The sequence below is a fragment of the Mesoplodon densirostris genome, chromosome 3 (assembly GCF_025265405.1).
Source record: "Mesoplodon densirostris isolate mMesDen1 chromosome 3, mMesDen1 primary haplotype, whole genome shotgun sequence".
NCBI lineage: Eukaryota > Metazoa > Chordata > Mammalia > Artiodactyla > Ziphiidae > Mesoplodon > Mesoplodon densirostris.
In genome coordinates this window covers 60,797,625-60,819,800 of record NC_082663.1, presented here as the reverse complement: position 1 = coordinate 60,819,800, position 22,176 = coordinate 60,797,625, and the positions used below count along the sequence as shown (strand labels likewise).

Genomic DNA, 22,176 nt, shown 5'->3' with positions numbered 1-22,176 from the left:
AGTTCCCTAGATGATTTTTATTCTCATTAATGTTCAAGAACTACTGACAAGAGGTGTATGGCCTCCATATAATTCAATGTAGTGAGCTTTTACCATATGCCTTCTCTGTGCCAGATACTATGAAAACAAAAAGATATACAGTATCTACTAGGAAGGTTTAAATAAATTTATTTTGTGAGATAATCCAATAAAGGCTTAAGTGCCTTTTGAGGAATTAACAAAATGTTATAGTAACAGACCAATGGTCTTTTTATAGGTAACATTTGCATTTTATAAGTCCTCATTTACATTTTGTGATATCTTTGATTTAAAAAACCAATTTCAGTAATTCTTTACCTATCAAAACCAAGGGTGACAACCATGAAGTAGCCTGAAAATAAATTCTGAATACCTAAAATAGATCTAATAAAGCTTCTTTGCTAAAACCCTCTCAGATCAATGACTTGAGCATTATTTTACACAGAATCCTATCTGATTCCTAAGCCTATGATACATTAGAACTGAAAAGAAAGGTTGGCTTAGGCCAGGATATTGATAATAGCAAGAAGTTTAAGCCAACAGCAAGGCAAGAGACAGATAAAAAATGAGAGGCAAAATTGTTGAGGGCTGTAATGAAGAGAGTGCACTTTATATCTCTGTGGGTGTTAACAATTGCTGCATTAGATCATATAACTAATATTATATGATCTTGAATCTTTTTAAACAAATGCGTTAAATTATATTGTCTTCATAGGAAATTTACACTCTTATTAACCTTTGAAGAAATTTCCTCCAAGATAGTTACATTTTTAAAAAAAAAAAACTATGTTGCTTAAGGATCTCCCAACCTGCAGTTTTGGGAGATAATAAAAGATCTGTTATAAAATGTACTCCATCTTTATTTAAGAGGAGTGGTTTTACAACACAGAAGGAGTAAGCCTTAGGAGAAGGGAAATTCTTTGTTACATTTGATTTCTTTCTGGAATATGTAGCCCTTTATGTGGTCTAGAGTAGCTTTCTGCAGAATAAAGGTCCCTCTGGCTTTGTTGCTGCTGGGAATTTCTTTCAACCCTGGAACTGATACTGTTCATCACTGGGTCATCCTTGCTTACTTAGGTCACACTTAAAGTAGCATTCATTTTCAGCTTCCCTCCCCAAGACCCCATCATTTACTATGAGTTGCTCACATGGACTTTGTTTTCTTTGGGAATTTTCTGAAGTAAATTTAGTGTATGAGACTGGCTTTTTCTTGGAAGCCAGACAGTTGCTTTACATTTACCTTATCTTTTAGTCATTCTGAGCTCAGGGAAAACAAACATCCTTTGTTATGGTTATTTTCTCATTCCTGTAGCAGCCTTTTCTGTCCCCTTTAGGAAACTAATTTTTATTGTAGTTTAAGCAAAACCTAAATAAGGAAAGGAAGTTTCCTAGAAGGAAAATCACCTACATTCCAAAGTTAATAACTTTTGGATTTCTGATACTTCATTTTTTATCCCACTAAACCTAGACTGTGACAAATAATCAAGTTAACCAGTGTACATTATCAGTAAGCAAATTTCCACTGGTTTACAGGTCCCAGAATCTAAATAGCAATTAGTTCACGCTTTTTATTGGAGACAGTACTTTGGGGGAAGAGAGTTTTTATATTATTTTTTTTAAATAGATAGTTCTTAAATAGTTATCTTCCAAAAGTTCACATTTATTTGAAAATTTTTATGAAATTATGAAAAATTTCAAACATACAGAAAAGTTGAAAGAATTGAACAGTGAACATCCATATACCTAATTCCTAGATTCTCCATATTTGTTTTTGTTACGTACTTATTGTAAAGGGAAACACTCATGTGTTTCTCCTCTACTCACACCCAGATACATGGGTTTTCCATACATTGAACAATTCTTCCACACCACCTAGGTATCCTGCAATTCAATTCAATTCTGACACTAAACATTGTTAGTGTAGACTCCACAGATTAAGAAATCAGTCCCATGAGGCTGACCCCACTTCACATGCCAATCACAAGTAGGAGATCACCAGGTTACCCACAGCTTTCACTCACCTTGGCTACAAACTGGGGGTTACCATGACCCATTTCTTGGATTTGATCATTTCCTAGAACAGCTCATGGACTCAGGGAAGCACTTAACTTATATTTACCAGTTTATTATGTAATAAAGCATATGATTAAGGATACAGATGAAAAGCCAGATGAAGAGGGTACATAAGGTGAGGTCTGGAAGGGTCTAAAACACAGGAAATTCTGTCTCCATGGAATTGGGGTGTGCTGTCCTCTCAGCATGCAGATGTGTTCACCAACCTGGATAAGCTCTCCAAACCCCATACTTTGGAGATTTTTATGGAGACTTCATCACGTAGGCATGATCGATTATTAAATCCATTTCTAGCCCCTCTCTCCTTTCTGAAGTACAGAGGCAGACTTGAAAGTTCCAGCTTCTAATTATGACTTGGTCTTTCTGGTGACCAGCCTCATCTATGAGCCCACCAAAACTTGCCTCATTGGAACAAAATACACTTCTATCTCCCAGGAAATTCCAGGGGATTTTAGGAGCTCTGAGACCAGTTCTCCTATCATTCAGGAAATTACAAAGGTCTTGGAAATTCTGTATCAGGAACTAGGGTCAAAGACTATAAGGACGAAAGATTCTCCTGCCACCCCTGTTTACAAGGGTATTAGGAGCTCTGTGTTAGGAACCAGGGGGCAGAGGCCAGTATACATATTTTTTATTTTTTAAATTATTCTTTCAACTCCAACATGGCTTTCTCAGACATTTATTTCTTTATTATTTTTAAAAATTGAAGTTTAGTTGATTTACAATATTAGTTTCAGGTATACAACATAGTGATGCAATATTTTTATATGTTATACTCCATTTAAAGTTAATACAAAATAATGGCTATATTTCCCAGTCCTGTACAATATTTCCATATTGCTTATGTATTTTGTACATAGTAGATTGTGTCTCTTAATTCCCTACCCCTTTCTTGCCCCTCCCCACTTCCCTCTATCCACTGGTAGCCATTAATTTTTACTCTATATGTGTAAGGCTGTTTCTCTTTTGTTATATACATTTGTTTGTTTTATTTTTTAGATTTCACACGTCATAACATATAGTATTTGTCTTTCTCTGTCGTATTTCGCTAAGCATAGTACTCTCTAGGTCCATCCACATTGTTGCAAATGACAGATTTCATTCTTTTTTATGGCTGAGTAATATTCCATTGTGTGTGTGTGTGTGTGTGTGTGTGTGTGTGTGTGTGTGTGTACGTGTGTACCACATCTTATTTTTCTGTTCATCATTGTTGGGCACTTAAGTTGCTTCCAGATCTTGACTATTTGTAAATAATGCTGCTGTGAACATTGGGGTGCATGTATCTTCAAATTAGTGTTTTCATTTTCTTCAGATACATACCCAGCAGTAGAATTGCTGGATCATAAGGTAGTTCTGTTTTTTGGTTTTTGAGGAACCTCCCTACAGTTTTCCATAGTGGCTGTACCAATTTACATTTCCACCAGCAGTGTACAAGGGTTCTCTTTTCTCTGCATCCTCACCAGCCTTTGTTATTTGCAGACTTTTTGATGATAGCCATTTTGACAGTTGTGAGGTGATATCTCATTGTGGTTTTGATTTGCATTTCTCTGATAATTTTTCATGTTGGGCATCTTTTCATGTGCCTGTTAGCCAGCTGTATGTCTTCTTCGGAAAAATGTCTGTTCAGGTCTTCTGCCCATTTTTTGATTGGCCTGTTTGTTTTTTTGATATTGAGTTGTATGAGCTGTTTATGTATTTTGGATATTGACCTCTTATTGGTCATATCATTTGCAAATGTTTTTTCCCATCCAGTACATTGTCTTTTTGTTTTGTCGATGGTTTCCTTTGCTGTGCAAAAGCTTTTCAGTTTAACTAGGTCCCATTTGTTTATTTTTGCTTTTGTTTCCTTCATCTTAAGAGACAGATCCAAAAAAGTATTGCTATGATTTATGTCAAAGTGTGTTCTGCCTCTGTTTTCTTCTGGGAGTTTTATGATTTCCCATCTTACATTTACATCTTCAATCCTTTTTGAGTTTATTTTTGTATATGGTGTGAGAAAATGTTCTAATTTCATTCTGACAACCTCTGCCTGTCTAATTGGGGTAATTAGTCGATTTTCGTTTAATATGAATATTTGGATTTACTGCCATTTTACTCGTGTTTCTTGTGTCTTCATTTATTTGTTTTTGTCTTTGCATTATTTTGTAGTGATTACTCTAGGGATTACAATATACATTTTTAATGTTTTATAGTCTTCTTAGAGTTAATATTGTAATACTTCATATAAAATGTAAGAACATCAAATATATCTCCTTTTTCCTTTTTTTTATAAATTTATTTATTTATTTTTGGCTACATTGGGTCTTCGTTGCTGTGCGTGGTCTTTCTCTAGTTGCAGTGAGTGGGGGCTACTCTTTGTTGCTGTGTGCAGCCTTCTCATTGCAGTGGCTTCTCTTGTTGTGGAGCGTGGGCTCTAGGCACACGGGCTTCAGTACTTGTGGCACACAGGCTCAGTAGTTGTGGCTCGTGGGCTCTAGAGCACAGGCTCAGTAGTTGTGGCACATGGGCTTAGTTGCTCCATGGCATGAGGGATCTTCCTGGCTCAGGGCTTGAACCCGTATCCCCTGCATTGGCAGGTGGATTCTTAACCACTGTGCCACCAGGGAAGCCCCTCCCTTATCCCTTACTTTATGTCTGTCGCATATATTACATGTATATACAGGATAAACTCCAAAACATAGTTATAATTTTTGCTTTAAGTAGCTTAGTGTATTTTAAGGAAATTTATAGGAAATAAATTCTATTAACTATATATTTACCAGTTTTGGTGCTCTTCATTTCTTCCTCAAGGCTTTCTAATTAATACTATTGGAGAAAGTCCTTCTATAGACGTTCTTAACTGGAGTGTCCCCTCAAAGGGGACATTTGGTAGTTTCTGGAAACATTTTTAGTTTTTGCAACTGGAATGGGCAGCAGGGTACTACTGGCATCTGATGGATTAAGACCAGGGATACTGCTAAACAGCCTACAGTGCCCAGAACATTTAGCCTAAAATGTCAGTGCCAAGATTGAGAAACTGGATTATGGAGAAGGTTCTGAAAATATTAGTGCCAAGATTGAGAAACTCTGGTTTATGGAAGGAAAGAATGAAGCACACTTTAACTTGCAACTTTTTATGTTTTCTTATATCAATCGTATGATTTTTTGGAGTTTAGATATCTTTGACTTATACCATTATATCTGGCTAGCAAAGGAAGAAGATATTTATTTGGATGACTGGGTTTTTTTGGAGCAGTTTGTGGTATGTTTGTTGAATTTACTGTAACTAACTTTTTGCAAATAGGGAGAAAAGAAATATACAGTTTACCCATGAACAACGTGGGAGTTAAGGGTGCCAACCCTCTGTGTGGTCAAAAATCTGAGAATAAGTTACAGTTGGCCCTCCGTATCCATGGTTACTCCTTCAGCTAACCTCAGATTGTGTAGTACTGTAGTATTTACTGTTGGAAAAAAATCTGTGTGTAAGGCGAACCTGCACAGTTCAAACCCACGTTGTTCACGAGTCGACTGTATACTTTTGAACTGATGTCTGCGTAGTCTTGCTGGCTGGGTGGGTTATTTTAATGGAAGTACCTTGAGTTACAAATAAGACTTTTCCCCCTCTTCTCTGCAGAAAAGTAGCCTGCAACCAGCATTCTCTATGAGCTAATAATGACCCCCCTTACAGCCTTTTTATTTGAGGGGGGCAAAAATAGTTTCAAATATTTTACTTATTTTCATAAGTAAAATTCCATATTAACACCAACAGAATTAGGGGTAGGAATTTCATTTGTCCATCAGATTTATTGAATCCACAAATAATACAGGTTGCTTTCATGGTGAGATTATCTTGTCTCATATAACCAAAATATTTTTAAAGCAACAACTTAGAGTTCTTATTTTAAGGGCAAGCACAAACATTACTAAGATACCAAATATAAACAAACACCATTTCTTTTTTGTGTAATAGGTTGGACAGCACTTCATGAAGCTAGTGTAGGAGGATTTTATCAGACAGCAAGTGAACTATTAAAGGGTGGAGCAGATGTAAATATCAGAGGAATGTACCAGATCACTCCCCTACATGATGCTGTGATGAATGGACATTATAAGGTACTGTGATTCTTTTGTTTGCAGAGCAAACATTACATTCTTCAAGTATTAAAAAACCTCTGGGACCAAGCAATAGAAAAACAGATAGGGATCCAGTTTCAGTTCATTCTGCTAATCAATACTCAGAATTCATAATAAAATTTTACTGTGTGATGGATCGGTTGTGCCTAATGTGGTAGATCCCATTTTACATGTTACTTTTAATAACTACAGAATGTGTATTTTGGTTATACACAGTATTTTAAAAATTTCTTTAGACTCTTTTTGTATGGTTCTTTATAGGCTTTAGGAGAACATTTCCTTCTTAGAGTGTTACACAGTGATGTCCAGCCCTGATAGCAGGCTTACAGCTTTTTGTAGTCTAGTGTTACTTTCAGAGTCAGACTAAGACATGAGAACCTCCCAGGTTTTAATGATGAGCCAGTACACACCAGCACAGAGGTACCAGTGGTTATAGTATCAAAATACTATAATTCTAGGGCCTCCCTGGTGGCGCAGTGGTTGGGAGTCCGCTTGCCGATGCGGGGGATACGGGTTCGTGCCCCGGTCTGGGAGGATCCCATGTGCCGCGGAGCGGCTGGGCCCGTGAGCAGTGGCCGCTGGGCCTGCGCGTCCGGAGCCTGTGCTCCGCGGCGGGGGAGGCCGCGGCAGTGAGAGGCCCGCGTAAATTTAAAAAAAAAAAAAGAAAAAAAAATACTATAATTCTATACAAGTTGGTTAATAGTAACTTCAATAATGGTAATATTAATTAAGATTATGAATTCCAGCACACTTGCTTTATCATATACGTTCTGAGCTTCCTAGACATTTTTCTGGTCCAGGAACTGCATTGGTCTGAGGCACTTGTGAAAATAGCTTATTATTTATTTCAAGTATTGGAAGTTGCCTCTGGGTTTAAAACCTCTAGGGTAGGAAAGGGGGCTAATCAGCTAGGCTCAGGAAGATCTGTTCAGTGTTCCTCCAGAAGAAATGCCTACCACAGGTAGAGCTGGGGAAGGCTGCCAGGAACCATGGGCATAGACAAATAGGACATATCCCTTCCTAGTTTGGAGGGTTTAGGTGGTTTTGCTTTTTTTGGATAATGTATCACCTGACGGTAGGTGGTCATTCCTGCACATTTTGTAGAGGGCTTGGGGGAGAGAACTCTGCCTTGGACCTAATTTAATGGCCAGAAGAATGCTAGAACAAGTGATGGTGTGAGCCCTCTCTCTGTCTTTTATCTGCTCTTCAAAACTGGCCTCTAGCAGAGAAACCTCATGCCAAAGCATTTCTTCTCTCTTTCCATGGCCCATCCGCTCTCCAACTTGCCAGGGCTGACCTGTCCTGGTCAAGAATCTTTTCTCCCTTTGGGTAATATGAGCCGTGGGTGCTTTATACCTTTTTTTCTTTTCTTTCTCAGTTCTTCCTTTGCCCCTCCTGATAACTTGGCTCCAATTAACTTCTGCCTCACAAACTATAACTGCAGTCTTCTTTCTGGCCTTTGCAGATATGTAGCCTTCTCTTGTACCCTTAGTGAAGTAAAAGGGACCAAAGACACAGGCCTCTAACTCCTGAAGTATCCTGTGGTATATAAATATTTGAGATGTTGAATTGGAGGTTCACTGACAGTGTTACTGGGATTCACAGATATTGAAAAGCTATCCCCCAGACATGGTGATTATGCATTCCATTTGTGTCTCGAGTGAGCTTTCTTATAAAGTTTGATTGTATATTCTACTACACTTTAAAAAGTCATACCACATCAACAGGCCGGAGCATGGATGGTGTTTTGTTGTTGTTGGGAGTATTTTTTAAAAATCCCAGACATCATACCATTTTATCCATAAATACGTGTACCTGCATCTCTAACAGATAAGGACATTTTTTTCCACACCCACATTTTTTATCATCTTACCTAATAAAAATTAAAATTTTAAATACCATTTAATAATATCTAGTCCATATTTAAATTTCCCCAAATTATCTAAAAATGTTTTTTATTACAAGTTTTTGTTTGAATCAGGATCTATCAATGTCTGTACATTACATGTGTTTGTTATGTCTCTTAAGTGTGTGTGGGTTTTTTTATAGGTTTATTATTTATTTATTTTATTTATTTTTGGCTGCATCGGGTCTTAGTTGCAGCACACTGGATCTTCATTGAGGCATGCAGGATTTTTCGTTCTGGCGTGTGGGCTCTTTGTTGTAGTGCTCGGGCTTCTCTCTAGTTGTGGCATGCAGGTTTTCTCTTCTCTAATTGTGGTGCCCAGGCTCCAGAGTGCGTGGGCTCTGTAGTTTGCAGCACGTGAGCTCTAGTTGAGGTGCAGGAGCTTAGTAGTTGTGGCACGCAGGCTTAGTTGACCTGCGGCATGCGGGATCTTAGTTCCCTGACTAGGGATTGAACCTGCGTCCCCTGCATTGGAAGGTGGATTTTTTACCACTGGACCACCAGGGAAGTCCCTCTTAAGTGTGTTTTAATCTATAACAGTTCTTCCTATATTTTGTTTTTTTGTGTCTTCTAGAACCTGGGTCATTTGTCTTATAGAACTTCCTAAATCCTGGATTTGACTGAGTTTATCTTTGTTTCTTCCCATATTTTCTCTAAATGGTGTTTTAATGTAAAATCTATCAGAGACCACAATCTGGGTGCTATGTGTGCTCATTGCTATTGGATGTCATTGTTTTTAGGCATTTTCAGTGAAATGTATGCTTTTAGAAAGAAAAACAAATCATGAGTTCTTACTGATATTTCCACTTCAGACTTAATATTATAGATTCATAATAACTTTGATTTTATACTTGTATCTCTTTTTCTCTTATGCTAAACATTTGTTTCTTAATACATTAATTTCTTTATTGTACAGCATACTTACAGTATTACTATTAGTGTATTATTATTATGAATATTAACAATATTATTATTAACAATGGAACTACTAATGAAGTGCTTTTTTTACAGTTCTTTTTGTTTTGTTTATATTCCATTAGGGATGTGTGGTAAAAATACTGTCTTTTCCAGTACTTGAAAGAATTTTATTCTCTGTCCTGTTGGCTTCTTATGCAAGGAAGTTGTTGGAAGGCAGAGATATGGAATAATATCCTCCAAACTGAAAAGGAACTTTGAGAGAGACTGGAAAACAAAGCAGGCAATTCCATAAAGTGCAATTGTGAAGTTTATTGTGGGTAATTTACATACTGGCAGGATTGGGCAGACAACAATCCAGAGGCATTCTCAGCTGTGCTCCTCACCACTGAAAGGAGCACAGGGAGATTTAAAGTGGCCAAAGCTGACAACAGAATCTGACTACCAAATGAGAAGCATGTCCACACTGACTGGAACTGGAGATTTTTCCTCCCCCTGGGGGGTCTCATGACCATTAAGCATCTGTGTCAACAAAAGACACTCTTCCAGTTTTCACATCAGATGAAAGCAAGGGTAAAAGTTGACAGGGAATTTATCTGGCTTGGGCACATTCCTTGTGAGTAGGCTAAAGCTTAATCATGCAGAAAGGGGAGGGGTAGGACTTCAGACCTAAGATAGAGCTGACAAAATGGAGTCAGTGTGGTTCAGCCACACAGAAGTCAGCTGATTCTAGAGGGAGGAAAGCACTAGAGTCAATAATATGATTAAAGGTGAAAAGCCACGGACACGCTTTAAGTAGCAGTGTATTTCCTTATGGGGCCTATTGTTTGATGAACTAAATAAGTAGGGATTGTGAGGCCAGCCACTTACTGAAATTGCTCTGCTTGTTCCAGTTAAGAACATGTGGTAATCTTAAAATATGTCCACAAATTCTTTAACAGTCCTCCCTTCGCAAGGTGGATCCTGATTCCTCTCCTCAGGAGGGTGGGCTGGAGTTTCAGCGAGTTGCTTCTAACAAACACCATGTGGCAGGAGTGACACAGCACATGACTTCTAAGACTAGGTTGAAAACTGTTGTGGCGTCTTCCTTGTTCTCTCACTCACTTGTTCAGCAACGCTGGGAGAAGCCAGATGTCATTTCATGCAGCCACTCAAGCAGCTCCATGGAGAGGTTCATGTGGCAGTGGACAAAGGCCTCCTGCCCACAGCCATGTGAGTGAGCCATCTTAGAAAGAGATCCTCCAGTCCCAGGCAAACTTTTATTTATTTTTATTTTTTAATTTTTAAATTTTTAAAAATAAATTTATTTATTTATTTTTGGCTGCGTTGGGTCTTCGTTGCTGCACGTGGGCTTTCTCTAGTTGAGGCGAGTGGGGGCTACTCTTCGTTGTGGGCTTCTCATTGCAGTGGCTTCTCTTGTTGCGGAGCATGGGCTCTAGGCACGTGGGCTCAGTAGTTTTGGCTCGCGGGCTCTGGAGTGCAGGCTCAGTAGTTGTGCCCCAGGGGCTTAGTTGCTCCGTGGCATGTGGGATCTTCCCGGACCAGGGCTCGATCCATGTCCCCTGCCTTGGCAGGCGGATTCTTAACTACTGCGCCACCAGGGAAGTCCCCAGGCAAGCTTTTAGGTGATTGTATCTCCAGCCAACCTCTTGACTGTAACCTCATGAGAGACCCTGAGGCAGAACCATCCACCTGTGGCCACTCCCAAATTCCTGACCCACAGAAACTATGGGATTATAAATATTTATTACTGTTTTAAGCTACTACGTTTTGGGGTAACTTGTTAGGTAGCAACAGATAACTAATACAGAACCTAAATGCAGATTTAAAATAGGGGTAAAAAACGCAGTGGAAATAACTGATTTACTACCATTTGGTAAGAAGAGAGTTTTTTAAAGAGGATATATTAGTTAGGCTTCAGAATTCCTGATACCAAGCCATAGAGAGAATTGGTAAATGTGAATAGTTGGTGAAGCAGAGTATCCAGAGTCTAAAACAGAGACTCTGTCAAGGTAATGTATTCACTCCCTTGGGATCACCAACCCAGATTAACAGAAAAGTGAAGCTCTAGCCCTTGCCTTTTCCCTTCCTCCCATCTTCCTTCTCATGCTTATTGATCCTGAGTTACTTTCATAGTGCAATGGCTTAGTATTTGACATGAAACCTCCAGAGATAAGCAACACAGCTCCTTTGGCAACCCACTTATGAAATTACTTTTCCTGAAAGAAAGTGGTACACTCTCTATTTGTATTACTAAACAAAATGTGAAGCTTCAGGAATATGAATTATAAATTTAATTGTATCTACTATTACTTTCAATCCCCCTATCTAGCATTAAACTCCCACAGTAAAGCCATTTGAAAAGCAGAATCAAGTTGCTGAGTCTTAATAATTTTTAAAAGATTTAGCTCATATTCTCCCTGTGTGTGGTGGGGCATTTTTCTCTTCTAGAATGCTTTCTTATAAAAGGAAAAATGTATATACCTTTAATCTTTAGATGCATAAAATTTACAGAAATTCAGATCCTTTCTCTCATTCCAAACATTAACTTGGAAATCTAGGCTTCATTTAGTATGTTATTTAAAGCCTGTTACCCACATCCTCCATGGTCAATATTCATTCTTTTATTAAACAACATTTATTAAATATATACTCTATGCCAGATACTGAAATAGACACTGGGAATATAAAGATGATTAAGACATATATCTGTTGCAAAAACTTGGAAGCAACTTAAACATGCATCAGTAGGGTACTGGTTAAGTAAATTATATACTATAATTTACATTCATATAGTACATTCAAAAGCAAACTATTACTCAGCTGCTAAAAAGAATGATGAAGTTCAATCCATACTGATTTGGAACAATCTTCAAAGTCTGTTGCAGGGTGGGGTGGGCAGGAAATAAGCTAAGATATAGAGGAATGTATATAGTATATGATCACTTGTGTAAGAAAAAATGTGTGTACACAGTTATGATACGTACATATATACCTGTTGGACTAGACTAACTCTGGAAAAATTCAGGAGAAACTGTAACCAGAGCTGACTTAGAAAAAATAATTAGATGACTAGAGGACAAGGGTTGAGGAGGGAAACTTATTTTTCATTGTCAACTTCTCTGAGCCTTCTGTATTTTGAACCATATTTATTAATTTCCTATTCAAAAATAATAAATTAATTTTAAAAGAAAACAAAGTCCTACCCTCAAAAAACTTGGAGTACAGGAGAGAGAAATACATAAGAAATAAGTATAATATAGAGCATATTGGACATAAAATATATATATAAAAGAATAAAGAGGTCATTTTTCTCTAGGGGATCAGTGGGTGAGGAGATCAGGGAGAGCATCATAGAGGAGGTTACTTGAGGAGCAGTAACAGATTAAGGATTTACCTGTTTCCCTCTGATACCGAGGGGGAGCAGCAGCAACACAGGTCTATACAGAAGATCTAGCTATTTCCTGGAACCTGTTAAAATTACATTTATTACTACAGAATGTAATCCTAATTCCTGGTATATCTACTATCTCCATTTCATCAGCAACTGAACCACAAACATTTCTGCCCCTCCCTCCATTCCTCCTTTCCTCCCTCTTCCTTACTTCCTCTCTCCTTTTTTTTTTTTTGTAAGAGAAGGCATATTTATATCAATAAATTATGATTCAGTAGCAGTTACATTGATTTTTGGTTTGGGGCAGTAGTGTTACAGGAAACCCAAACTGTATTGTTGAAAGAAATATTTGATGTTGCTTAGAGTTGTATGCTAGCACACATTTATAATAATACACCTTTTGTCTGGGCTCTCTCACACAATCTTCCTCTAGGTGGCACAGTTACTTCTTTTGAATGGAGCAGATCCTTTATTTAGAAATGACAGTGGAAAGTGTGCTTTGGATGAAGCCAAAGACTCATGTATGAAGCGTCTCCTTGAGAGATACGTTCCTAAACATCAAAAACATCTTATATCAGGTAAAATTAAACTGCCCTGTTATATCTGTTCATCATGTCAGTAGAGAGTTATAGAAATCAAACTTGGAATTATAGAAATTAAATTGATTTTCCTCATAAATTTTGAGAAAATCCATCCTGTGGTGTCCTTGCTCCATTCCTTTAGTTGAGCACACTGACTTGTTTGCAAATGCACCAAATGGAAGAACTCTAAAAGAACAAAGAAAGATAGTATTAAATGTACTTTCCCCCAGGATATGTATTGGAAACAGTTAAGAAAACTTTTGTAAAGTTCTGGGTCTTTTCCCCATAATCCGTTGTCTGAATAACATGAGGTGATGTAACTTATATTTGGCTTTATCATTTTCCATGAATATGGCCAGGATTGTTTACTTTCATTCCTTAAGAATATTTTCTTATGGCTGTACTTTTGCCTTGTCATTCATCATTGCCCTAAGTTGAACTACAAAAGAACTTGACCTGCAGTTTCAAGAAGATTATATAAGAACTGTTTATTTTTTTATTGAAGTATAATTGATTTATAATACTGTATTAGTTTCAGGTGTACAGTGTAGTGATTCAGTATTTTTATAGATTATACTCCATTTAAAGTTATTACAAAATAGTGGTTACATTCTCTGTGCTGTACAATATATCCTTGTTGCTTATTTATTTTATACATAGTAGTTTGTATCTCTTAATTCCAAAATGCTATTTTGCGCTTCCCCCTTCCCTCTCCCCACTGGTAACCATTACTTTGTTCTCTATATCAGTGAGTCCGTTTCTGTTCATACATTGGTTTGTTTTATTTTTTTAGATTCTATATATGTGATAACAGAGTATTTGTCTTTCTCTGACTTATCTCACCAAGAGTAATACCCTCTAGGTATCCATGTTGTTGCAAATGGCAGCATTTCATTCTCTTTTATGGTTGAGTAATATTCCATTGTATATATATAATACTGTATCTTCTTTATCCATTCATCTGCTATGGACAGTTAGATTGCTTCCATGTCTTGGCTATTGTAAATAGTAGTGCTGCTATGAACATTGGGATGTGTGTATCTTTTTGAATTAGTGTTTTCATTTTCTTTGGATATATACCCAGCAGTGGAATTGCTGGATCATACGGTAGTTCTTCTTTTAGTTTTTTGAGAAACCTCCATACTGTTTTCCATAGTGGCTTTACCAGTTTGCATTCCCACCAACTGTATACAAGGGCTCCTTTTTCTACAAATCCTTAACAGTCTTTGTTATCTGTAGACTTTTTGATGATAGCCATTTTGACAGGTGTGAGGTAATATCTCATTGTTGGTTTAATTTGCATTTCTCTGATGATTATCAGTGTTGAGCATCTTTTCATGTGCCTGTTAGCCATCTGTGTTATCTTTTTTTTTTTTTTTTTTTGCGGTACTTGGGCCTCTCACTGTTGTGGCCTCTCCCGTTGTGGAGCACAGGCTCCGGACACGCAGGCTCAGCGGCCATGGCTCACAGTCCCAGCCGCTCCGTGGCATGTGGGATCTTCCCAGACCGGGGCACAAACCTGCATCCCCTGCATTGGCAGGTGGACTCTCAACCACTGCGCCACCAGGGAAGCCCTTTCTGTGTTATCTTGTTTGGAAAAATATCTTTCAGGTCTTCTGTCCATTTTTTTGATTGGATTTTTTTTTATATTGGGTTGTATGAGCTGTTTATAAATTTTGGATATTAACCCCTTATTGGTCGTATCTTTTACAAATATTTTCTCCCATTCAGTACGTCATCTTTTTGTTTTGTCAATGGTTTCCTATTCTGTGTAAAAGCTTTTCAGTTTTATGAGGTCCCATTTGTTTATTTTTTGTTTCCCTTGCCTTAGGAAACAAATCCCAAACAATATTAGTATGATTTATGTCAGAGTGTTCTGCCTATGTTCTCTTTTAGGAGTTTTATGGTTTCTGGTCTTACATTTATGTCTTTAACCCATTTGAGTTTATTTTTGTATGTGGTGTGAGAAAATGTTCTAATTTCATTCTTTTACATGTAGCTGTCCAGTTTTACCACTTACTGAAGGCACCGTTTGTTGAAGAGTCTTTCTTTTCTCCATTGTATGTTTTTGCCTCCTTTGTCATAGACTAATTGAAGATAGGTGTGTTGGTTTATTTCTGGACTCTCTATTCTGTTCCATTGATCTATGTGTCTGTTTTTGTGCCATTACTGTGCTATTTTGACTACTGTAGTATTGTATAGTCTGAAGTAGGGAGCACGATACCTCCAGCTCTGTTCAACTTTCTCTAAATTGCTTTGGCAGTTCAGGGTCTTTTGTGGTTCCATATAAATTTTGGGATTATTTGTTCTAGTTCTGTGAAAGATGTTGTGGCTATTTTGATAGGGATTGCATTAAATCTGTAGATTGCTTTGGGTAGTATGGAAATTTAAGCAGTATTCTTCCAGTCCAAGAACACAGTATATCTTCCCATGGCTTTGTATCATCTTCAGTTTCCTTCATCAGTGTTTTATAGTTTTCAGAGTATAGGTCTTTCACCTCTTTGGTTAAGTTTATTCCTAGGTATTTTATTCTTTTTGATGAGATTGTAAATGTAAATGGGATTTTTTTCTTGCTTTCTCTTTCTGGTAGTTCACTATTAGTATATAGAAAAGCAACAGATTTCTGTATATTACTCATGTATCCTGCAACTTTATTAAGCAGACATATTAGAAAATGATGATAATACAATTAATTATGAAAAAATTTTTTGCCTTATAAAACCTTCCACACAGTTGCATATCTGAGTATAACTGTGGGGAATATAAAAATATTGAGTTCAGTGCCCATCTTTAGCATAATTTTGTTGGGTCTGTTTTGCTTTTCCTAGAGAAATGTTTTCAGCTCTCTCAATAAATATGGAAATTATAAATTATGGAATGTTATATGTGCCAATTTTAATAGAAAGTGTTTGCATAATTTCACTTTTTCCACTTGGTTTTCTCATGGCAAAGGAGTTTTGGTTTTAGAAGTCTAGAGTCTGACTACTGGAGGCTCTTTTCTTTGATTTTTCTCTTTTTGCTTACAGCGCAGACAAATAGCACTGACCCTTCAGACTTAGAGGATGAACACCACAAGGTATATCTCTGTTCAGCAATAAACATTTTTATAGAGCACACCTGCTGGTTATTTTATAGATCATCAGAGGGGAAAGAAAGACGACTGAAGCATTCACCAGGAACAGTGACTTCACCTTTGCTTTTAAGACACTTTGGAATAATTACATAATCAGAAGGTTCTGGCCTGTTAGTTTGGGAAGCAATTGAGTAAATAAAGCATATGTGGGCACACTAATGTATTGGTAGCCATTTCCATTTCCTTTCTCCTCTTTATGGAGCCATGAGGGTTATCAACAATGTCGAATTTCCTCTGGCCTGAGCACAGTATAAGAGTCAAAAGTGTCGATCCATCCCTTCAAACTTCACGTGGTGGGCAGTTACTTTTCATCTGGTGCTTGTGTTGTGATGTGTGAGAGGAAGCACTGTCCCTGTTTTAATCTTGGCAGCCCACAGTAATCTTTGCATGCAGGCCAACTTGGTTGTATATCTATCTTTTTGTTTTTAAATCCATTCTTCCACTGCCCTACCTATGGTCTCTCACAGATACCAGAGGAAGAAACTCTCTTAATTCTAGGTCTATCTATATAACAAATGGAAGTGGAGAGTGTTTCTACAGTATTCTTGTAAAGATTCCTTGTAAAGGAATTATCTGATTGTTTTAAAAACCTCTAAAAATTAGGTAGATTAAAATTTTTCATTATGTTTAGTAAGATAGATAGTGCTAAAATACTGGCAAAAAGAAATTAAAATGTACAGGAGAAAATAAAGATTAGTACACATACTGAGTCTATTACTTTTGCCTTTCTTCTGTTAGTCTGCTTTTCTGAAATACAAATCAGGTTGTATATATCCCAGCAGGCCCTGTGGTTAGATCAAATTATAACATTGAATGGAATATTAGTTTGCTTTATCTCCAATCCAGAATGAATTAAGTGTAGAACTATAGTTGAAAATTAAAGCTAACTATGTGTTTTGTTTCTATAGAAACCAAAATTCAGTTCTAAAAATCACAGTGGGTTTGTTTGTGATGAAAATTCGAAGAGACAGAAGCCAGAACATGCAAAAGACAATAAAGGAAGCAAAGTGGGTTTATTTATAAATGAAGATGTATATGAACATTTCCAAAAAGATTCCCAAAACATGAAATTTGGTAAATCCAAGCATACACGGTCAACTCTTAACCAAATATACTGGACAGGACTCAGAAAGGACAATCTCCATGGTGTTGAGGATCCCAGCACAAATGTGTCTAAAGATAAAGGAAGAAGAAATACACGACATAAAAGGACTCAAGTGGATGATGCAATCCAAGAAAGCAATCCAAGAAAGACAATAGCTGTCTCTTCTTCCAGAAAAATAAACAGATTGATTACTTGTCAACAACATACTCTCCAAACCCTTGATGACCTTCCAGAAAAGTCATGTAAACCTTTTAGCCCATCTCTGTCAGGCCTGAAAAATGGTTTAAGTAACGATGTTGAGACTTGTTCATTTCCCAAAGAGACACATACCCAAAGCCTGGATTTATCAGATAGACAAGAAATAAAATTTTTGGAATTAGAATCCACTGACCAAGCTGAAGCCGTTTCTTTCTCAGGACTTTCTTTACATAAAGAAACCGAGTTACCACTTGTTACTACAGATCAGCAGCCTCATACTCACCAAGAACAGCAGCACATTAGCCCTTATAAATCTCATGAAAACAGTAACTCAGTTCAAAAAGATGAGAGCCCTAATAAGTGGGAAAACTTTTCCCCATCCTTTATAAAGGAAAATTTTAATAATGATGATGATGGTGATTCCTGTGCTCCTGAGAAGACTGTAACACTTAAAAAGGTGATAAGTTCTTCAGGTTGCAAAAACCACGATAATTATAAAGAGAATAAAACAAATAGAGAAGAAATGGATTTTCAACAATTTTTACCTTCTCAAGACCATTTTTCACAGGAAAATGAGTTAATAAAAGCAGGCAGCCTAACCATATTTCCACAACAGAAAGCTGTTAGGTTTTCTAATTCAGATAATATAATAGTTTCTGAACATGTTTCAAATTATGAACAATGTACATGTGGCACTTCTTTTGATCACTCACATGGCAGTCCTGAACATACTTCACTTGCTTGTACAAGAACACTCTCAACACATGAAGTTTCAAAGTTGACTAGTCATGTGGAACTATTCGAGAGGCCTCAGGATTGTAGCCCCAGAATACCAACTCCTTTAATGAATCAAACGGATACACATATTGTGGAAAAGGTGAATAAGGAAGGAGACACTAAAAGGAATTACACTGACAAAGGCCAAAAACCAAGTTCTTCAAATAGGCCTTTATCCAGAGTTGTTCATTCTCAAGTAACAGAAACAACTAAAGTTGAAAAAAGGAGACAAGAGAGCAAAACTATACATAGTATAGGCTTTCAGTCCACTGACAATATCAATAAAGAATTGACTGTCTCACAGCTTAGTCAAAGAGAAGAGAAGGAAATTTCTCACAAACCAGGTATTAGTAGTAGTGCTCAATTTGTACACATTTCCTATAGATTTACTTATTTCACAGAAATTTCTAACTGAATTTCACTCAACCTATGCCCAAACTGATAAGAATGAGGACATGTGGACCATAATTTGGAGATACTGTTAATTAGTTAAGTAATGGTATTTACTTTGAAAGAAGGTGCTAAATTGATATTGACAGGAGATAATAAACAGTATATCTATGAGTTTTTATGTTTCTATGAGTTTTTTTAATATAGCACCTACTTAGTATCAAGAAACCAAACAACATTTTCATAGCAGGAAATTGTTAGCTCCATTGATTTCAGTGATTCACAGTTGAAACTGCATCCAGAAAACTAATTTATGTTTGTTGTATGAAAACATTTTTAAAGGCTTCCACTCCTTTAAAATAAGCAGTCCGGCTAGGAACAGAAACTTGGAACAATTAACATGACTAGACTCTTTTTTAGTCATGTTAACAGGTAAGGAGACCTACAACACTGATATTGCAAAATGTTTGTTTTTCAGGTGAGGAATTAACTAATAATGTCAATGGAGATGAAAACACTATAAGAAATTGTGAGGAGAAGAAAGAAAAAACAGATTCAGAAATTCACATGCCTACTAACTTCCAGGAACACAAAAAAGTTCGGAATTTCAGAAAAAGGCAAAATTTCTTGAAAGCTACCTGCAGCCAAGGTTTATATTCCTATTTTTATATAGGGAAAGGTTTGCATGATCAAGCCTAGCAATCCACTCTCCTTCAAAGGATTATACACTTTAATATTTACTGTTTTTTTTAGTCATTCACTAATTTTTAAGGTTATTTCAGCTATATTTGTCAGATGGTTTTATTGTAATCCACCACTTGAGAATCTCTTAGTCTTCCAATATATTGTCATATTTTTGCCTATGACTTCTAATTTGTTATGTTAGAGGAGATAAGATAAACAGTAGAGACAGCAAGAATGTTGAGTGGGGGCAGCACACCTGAATTGTGTCAGATCCCTTAGATACTTTCACTGAGCCCTTTTAACACATGGGAAATTAAAGAAGCATAGCCACTAGTTTCTTTGTGTCAGATGCATGAACTGTGTGTGTTTAGCAGCATGGATAGCTGACTATTCTTTGATAATTCTTGGAGCTAGTTCTGTGTGAACAATAGGCTGGACTACTTCAGGTTAAATGTTAAGCACCGAAAAGTTGATTTAGTAAGAAAAAGTTGATATAGTAAGAGGTAGGAATATTAGGCATACTCTTTGAACCTTCCCCCATTGTCCGCCTGTCATGTAAACTAAAGCCCTTCTTATACATACCTCCTGTAGTGGGTTGAATAGTGGCCCCCCAAAACATATGTCCATGTCCTAATTCCTGGAATCTGTGATACTATCTCATTTAAAGAGTGAACGTTACCTTGTTTAGAAAAAATCTTTGCAGATGTAGTTAAGGATCTTGAGATGAGGAGGTTGTCCTGGATTTTCCACATGGGACCCAAATCTTACAACAAGTATCCTTATCAAAGAAAAATGGAGAGAGCTTTGAGACACACAGGAAAGGAGAAGATAATGTGAAGAGCCAGGCAAAGGAACAATGTGGCCAAAAGCCAAGGAAGCTAAGGAATGCTGGTATCCATCAGAAGTTGGAGGAAGCAAGGAAGAATTCTTCCTTAGAGCTTTCAGAGAGAGTGCAGCCCTGCTGCCACCTTGGGTTTGGACTTCTGGTCTCCAGAACTGTGAGACAATATATTTGTGTTGTGTTACGCGCAACACAACCGCCCAGTTTGTGGTCATCTGTTACAGCTACCACAGGAAACTAATACATTTCTCTAGCAGCACTGAATCATATTTTAATGTAATTTTTTACATGTCTGTCATTCCACTATGCTGTAGGCCACTTGAAGAAGAGATAGTGTCTTCTATTTTCTTTATATGATGTTATAAAAAATCTTTTAGTACATCATTTTAGCATAGTTTGGGAAAAAAACTATTCACTGTTTTTAGTTCCAACTCAAGTCTAACTTGTGATGCAAGGAAAAGATTTTAAAATCTTCAGATAATGATATTGTACTACATTTTCTATGAAAGAAAATGAAATACCCAATAGGCCATAGTTTGGTTCTTGGCATCTTTTGTGATCAGAAACACACCCACTGAGATATAAGAATAGTTATAGAAAGAGGATTTTATAAAATCACAATTTGGTTTAAGAAAATTTTTATCCATTGATAGAAGACTACTGAGAGTGAAGTGAGTGTAGAAATGAAGCAAGTATTATTTGTTTTAATCCAGCATATGATAGAGTGAACAACTGCTAGAATGAATTTGAAGTAATGTGATGAGATACTCTATCAATTCTTTACAAGTTATATTTTTAAATAGTAACAGCAGTGATATTAATTGAGGTATGTTTCTGTGTAGTACATCCTACTTAGGATGTTTTGAGGAAGTTGCTGTGTATTTTCTAAGATCCTTCATAATAATCAGCACTTGGCAGAAAAGAATACTCAGTTTTGCTTGGCAAATTTACAGAAATGAAAACAGCTGGGATCAGTAAGAGGAATGCCAGAGGAGAAAGCCGGCTTCATTTGGCTGCCAGAAGAGGAAACTTGTCTCTGGTGAAAGCTCTGATAGAATCTGGAGCAGATGTGAATCTAAAAGATAACACAGGTTTCGATTTTAAATTGTAGTTGTCTTTATAATGTGAACTCACTGATATACACATTTCATCTACCCTCCCCCATTTTGATCCTGGCTGATATATAGCTACTCACTTTGAAAATCTCTTTTATAATATATCATTATTTAGTTGAATAGTAAGATTTATCTTGGTTCACACCAATTGCTAAAATAACCTCCTTTGAAACAGTTTTTAACATAACGTTTGGGAGCATTCAGAGCGAGTATACAGAATGGGAAGGGAAAGAAGCTTTATTTAGACCTTTTCCTTAAAGCCCTTAATATCATTATCTAACTTTGTAGAGAATGCCAAATTTTCCCATTTCCCTGTCCCTTCTTTTCTTTCCTTGTCTATTAATATGATTCCTTTTTTCTCCCATGTCTTGTTTTTTATCTTAAACCTCCATTTTTAAATTGATCTTCTAACATTTTTCTCAAGCACAAAAGAAACTTGTATAAGGAATTCCAGAGGGAAAAAACTCAGATTGATTGATCAAATGTCATTTCAAAGAGAAATGTGACAATACAAGATATAAATAGGAAGGTCAGATGATCTTACTCTATTTTAATATCTGACTTGAAACCATTTGACATGATTAGTATTTACTCTGGTCCCATTATATCTTATGCTCTGTGAGTCTTTTGGCACTTGTATCAACAGATATTTCTGATGTGGTTAATTTGTTTAAAAAATGAAGCATACTTTTTTATTGAGGTATAGTTGATTTATTATATTACATTAGTTTCAGGTGTACAACATAGTGATTCAAAGTTGTAATATTGTACAACTGTACCTCAAAAAAAATTTTAATTAAAAATAAAACTAAAAAACAAAAAACCCAAAGTTGATAGATTATATTCCACTTAGTTATTGTAAAATATTGGCTATATTCCCTGTGCTGTACAATATATCCTTGTAGCTTATTTATTTTATACATAGTAGTTTGT

General features: G+C 36.6%; 1 protein-coding gene across 1 annotated transcript in view; it reads left to right on the top strand.

Moving 5' to 3' along the window:
• Positions 1–22,176, top strand: part of ANKRD31 (ankyrin repeat domain 31) — a 145,749-nt gene that overhangs the window by 52,838 nt on the left and 70,735 nt on the right. Inside the window, 6 exon segments of the mRNA XM_060091756.1 lie at positions 6,041–6,183; positions 12,853–12,997; positions 16,027–16,076; positions 17,042–18,557; positions 19,082–19,252; positions 21,082–21,219. Coding sequence (XP_059947739.1) covers positions 6,041–6,183; positions 12,853–12,997; positions 16,027–16,076; positions 17,042–18,557; positions 19,082–19,252; positions 21,082–21,219 — 2,163 coding nt within the window.